We start from the raw sequence: 4205 nt of genomic DNA, 5'->3' as shown, positions 1-4205 counted from the left end.
TCCCCCCCCCCCCTCCATCCCTCGTTGCACTCAGTACTTGTCGGAAGTTTCTGGGAGCTGAGGGCAGGGGGGTTCCCCGGGCCCCCACCCCCTGTTCTGCCCTGAGGGTGGCACAACCCCACCCCGCATCCTCCACAACCCCGAGTCCCCACCCCACCTGTTGTCACAGCCCCCCCACAGCAGGGCCCCCCCAGGACCATGATCTCCCCGAAGGACAAGGCCAAGGCTCCCAAGGACAGCATGACGCTCCTGCCCTGCTTCTACTTCGTGGAGGTAGGTGTGGAGGGGTGGGGTGGGGGTCACATCTTCCCCAACCTGCGATGCCACCACGCACTGATCCCCTGCTATGCATGGGGCTCTGCCACCACCTTGTGCCCCACCGAATGGGACCTGGGGGGACTGCGGTGGGCAATGAGCCCTCCCTGCCTCCCCCCACCCCACCAGCTGCCCATCGTGGCCTCCTCCATCGTGACGCTGTACTTCCTGGAGCTCACCGACCTCTTCAAGCCGGCCAAGGTGGGCTTCCAGTGCCACGACCGCGCGCTCTCCATGCCCTACGTGGAGAGCAGCGAGGAGCTCATCCCATTGCTCATGCTGCTCAGCCTCGCCTTCGCCGCCCCTGCCGCCTCGGTGCGTCCCACGCCGCGATGGGGCCGGGTCCTGATGCCTTTGGGGTTGCACTGAGCACGGTTTCCCCCTGCAGATCATGCTTGGGGAAGGTCTGGTGTACTGCCTGCAGTCCCGGCTGAAAGGCCGCACCGGCACCGAGGGCAGCATCAATGCTGGTGGCTGCAACTTCAACTCCTTCCTGCGCCGCACCGTAAGGTTTGTGGGTACGTTGTGCCACTGCCTGAGCCAGGGGACCGGGATTGGGGTGAGCGCATCGACCCTGCAGGTGGAATCTGAGCCCTTTGTGCCCCCCATAGGCGTCCACGTCTTCGGGCTCTGCGCCACTGCACTGGTGACCGATGTCATCCAGCTGGCCACTGGTTACCATGCGCCCTTCTTCCTGACCGTCTGCAAGCCCAACTACACGCTGCTGGGGACGCCCTGCGATGCCAACCCCTACATCACACAGGATATCTGCGCTGGCACCGACAAGCACGCCATCCTATCTGCCAGGTATGTGCCATGGGGCAGAGCGGTCCCGCGCCCTACAGCACGCTGCAGCTCAGCCCTGTGCTCTCCTGCAGGAAGACTTTCCCATCCCAGCACGCCACGCTGTCCGCCTTCGCCGCTGTCTATGTATCGGTGAGTGTGGAACGCCTCGTGGCTCCATGTGTGAGTCTGCACGGCTGATGTTCTCCTCCCTCCCCTCCAGATGTACTTCAACTCCACCATCTCGGACAGCACCAAGCTCCTGAAGCCCATCCTGGTCTTCGCCTTCGCCATCGCCGCCGGCATCTGCGGGCTGACGCAGATCACGCAGTACCGCAGCCATCCCACCGACGTCTACGTGGGCTTCCTCATCGGCGCCGGCATTGCCGCATACCTGGTGGGTTCCACAGGCCGGGGTTTTGTGCTGCGTGCTGCCCTGCAGCCACACTAAACACGTCCCCCCCCCCACCCCACAGGCATACCATGCAGTGGGCAACTTCCGTGCCCCCACTGAGAGGATCCCTATGCCAGCTCCAGCCAAGGATGCTCTCCGGGCGCTGACGCAGCGCGGCCACGACGCGGTGTACCAGCAGAACAAATCAGTGAGCACTGACGAACTGACCCCACGCCTGGAGGAGGAGGAGGCGGCCGTGCGCCCGGTGCCACGCGACAAGAATTCTCTGGGCAGCCTGAAACGCGCCAGCGTGGACGTGGATCTGCTGGCGCCGCGCAGCCCCATGGCCAAGGAGAACATGGTGACCTTCAGCAACACGCTGCCACGCGTCAGCACGCCTTCCATGGAGGACGCCGCGCGGCGGCACATGACCATCCACGTGCCGCTGGACGCCTCGCGCTCCAAGCAGCTCATCTCCGAGTGGAAGCAGAAGGCGATGGAGGGCCGAGGGGCGGAGGAAGTGGAGGAGGAGGTGCCCCCGGCGCTGTACCCCACGGTGCAGGCTCGCCCCGAGCGCACGGCGTTGGGCCCCAGGGTTCTCCTCCCTCCCCGTCCCGGCGCAGCGCCGTTGGTGCACATCCCCGAGGAGAGCGCGGCGGGCGGCGGCGGGGCCGTGAGGGCCAAGTGGGTGATGGTGGCTGAGAAAAGCGCCCCTCGCACCGCCAACCCCCCCCCGTCTGATGCAGGTGATCGCCATGTCCAAACCGCAGAGCGCGGCCCCCAGCACCCCCAAGCATTCGGAAACCTCCTCGTCCTCCACCAGCTCCGACTCCTCGCAGTACCGCTCGCCCTCGGAGCGCGACAGCTCCAGCATCGTCACCATCGACGCGCACGCCCCTCACCACCCCGTGGTGCATCTCAATGCTGGGAACGGGCCCTGGGAGTGGAAGGCGGCCCCCAAAGGTGCCGAGGATGGCTACGAGCTGGGCGAGGTGGGGAAGGAATTTCGTGCCTTCCACCAGGCCAAAAGCGCCGGCGTTTCGCCTGGCTCCTCGCTGAGCGACGTGGAGCAGGAAGAGCCGCGGTACGGCAGCCTGGCGGCCATCCATGGGGCAGCGGGGGGTGCGGAGAGGGGGGATGTGGGTGAGGGGCTGCTGGGTGCTGCCAGCCGTGAGGCCACGCTGCGCAGGAAGGCGGCTGAGCGTGACGTGCTCACGGACTGCGATGCTGACAGCTTCTATAGGAAAATGCCAGCAGGGCGCAGGTTTAAGGACTGAGCCCATGCACCCATCTCATCTCATCCCATCCCATCCCATCCCATCCCATCCCATCCCATCCCATCCCATCCCATCCCATCCCATCCCATCCCATCCCATCCCATCCCATCCCCCCTCGGGTGTGGGCCCGAGCACTTTGGACTTCATTTTTCTCTCTAAAACAGGTGCTGATGTTTTGGGTTAATTTTTTGTTTTGGTTTGGTTTGGTTTGATTTGGGTTTTTTTTTGAGGGGGTGTTAATTTATTCGGATGATGGCATTGTAGGTGTGTGGGGTGGGGGAGCAGTTGGTGTTAAAAGGGCTTTGGGGAATGGTGGCACGTGGCTGTGTGTGGGACCTGTGGGGCTCAGCGCCGCACGGGAGGGGGATGCAGCCCCCCCTGCTGCTTTGTTTTGGGGGGAGGTGGGGGGGGGGAAGATGGGGGCAGCGGTGCTGGGAGGGGCTGCGTGTCCATGGGCTGAGCGCTGGGCATGTAAAGCTGTAAATACTGCACTGGGGAAAGTAGAGAGTGCATCGGGGAGCGGGGGGTGGTTGGGAACCCCCCCCCCCGGAGCTGCGTTGGGCTGCAATGAGCTTTGGCTGCTGCTTGAGCTGAGCCCCGGGCAGAGGCTCCGGGTGGGGCGAGGGGAGGGGGGGCAGGGGGATCTCGGAGCTGCGAACGCATCCGTCGGGCGTCGGCTGAAACCGCTGTGGTTTGAAAAGTGAATAAAAGGTGTGAACGTGGCCCGGGAGGGCGCTGCGCTATGGGGAATTCGGAGAGGGGAAAGATCGGGAGTGGGGAGATCTCTCCTCGCAGCTGTGATGGGGGCCAGGGAGGCTCGGGGGACGGGGGACGGGGGGGGGGTTGAGGATCCTGCGGTGTCCGTGCTGAGCACAGGGTCCCCTCTCGGCTGCGGAGCCGCCCGACGAAGTGCCACCGCTGCGGTTTCCACCCCTGTTGCTGTGGTAACGGAAGGGATGCGTGCTCCGAGCTCAGCTCCCGCGTGGCACCGCCGCTGCGGTGGTCCCCGAGCTGTCCTCACCTCCCCCCCCCCAACCCTCCTCACCACCCTGGGGTACACAGAGCTCCGGCTAAGCGAGCGGGGAGGCGGCAACCGGACCCCCCCCCTTCCCGGTCCATCTCCATCTGGTGGCGGTGGAACCCTGAGCGACCCCGGCCCGGCGCTGAGCAGCAGCTGCTGAGCCGCTGCCGTTTGTCGCAGCCCATAAACCGGCCGGGGAGGGGAAGGGGGGGGGGTCGGTTATAGGACCGCCGGTTTCCAGGAGCAGCTCCGTAGCGCTGAACCCCGCGGTGTAACACAGCCGGAGGGGGGGGGGGACGGGGGATAGCAGTGGCCCCCGCTCCTCCAGCACCGCGGTGATGGGAAGATGGCCCTAAAGCGCCTCTGTCAATTGGATTAGCGGTGGAAATCCCGCAGCATCCGCCTGGCAAACATA

General features: G+C 65.4%; 1 protein-coding gene across 1 annotated transcript; it reads left to right on the top strand.

Annotated features, from left to right (window-relative positions):
* Nucleotides 1–173: 173 nt before the first annotated feature.
* On the top strand, nt 174–3138 carry PLPPR3 (phospholipid phosphatase related 3). The gene is given in 8 exon segments (XM_042891178.1): nt 174–273; nt 445–630; nt 704–833; nt 927–1122; nt 1194–1251; nt 1322–1495; nt 1575–2219; nt 2221–3138. Coding segments are annotated over 8 exon segments (2013 nt in total). The 5' UTR covers nt 174–198; the 3' UTR covers nt 2770–3138.
* Nucleotides 3139–4205: the final 1067 nt, after the last annotated feature.

The sequence above is a fragment of the Lagopus leucura genome, unplaced genomic scaffold (assembly GCF_019238085.1).
Source record: "Lagopus leucura isolate 7727_CA_CO unplaced genomic scaffold, USGS_WTPT01 145-17_obj-0_obj, whole genome shotgun sequence".
NCBI lineage: Eukaryota > Metazoa > Chordata > Aves > Galliformes > Phasianidae > Lagopus > Lagopus leucura.
This window is presented reverse-complemented; position numbering and strand designations above follow the sequence as displayed.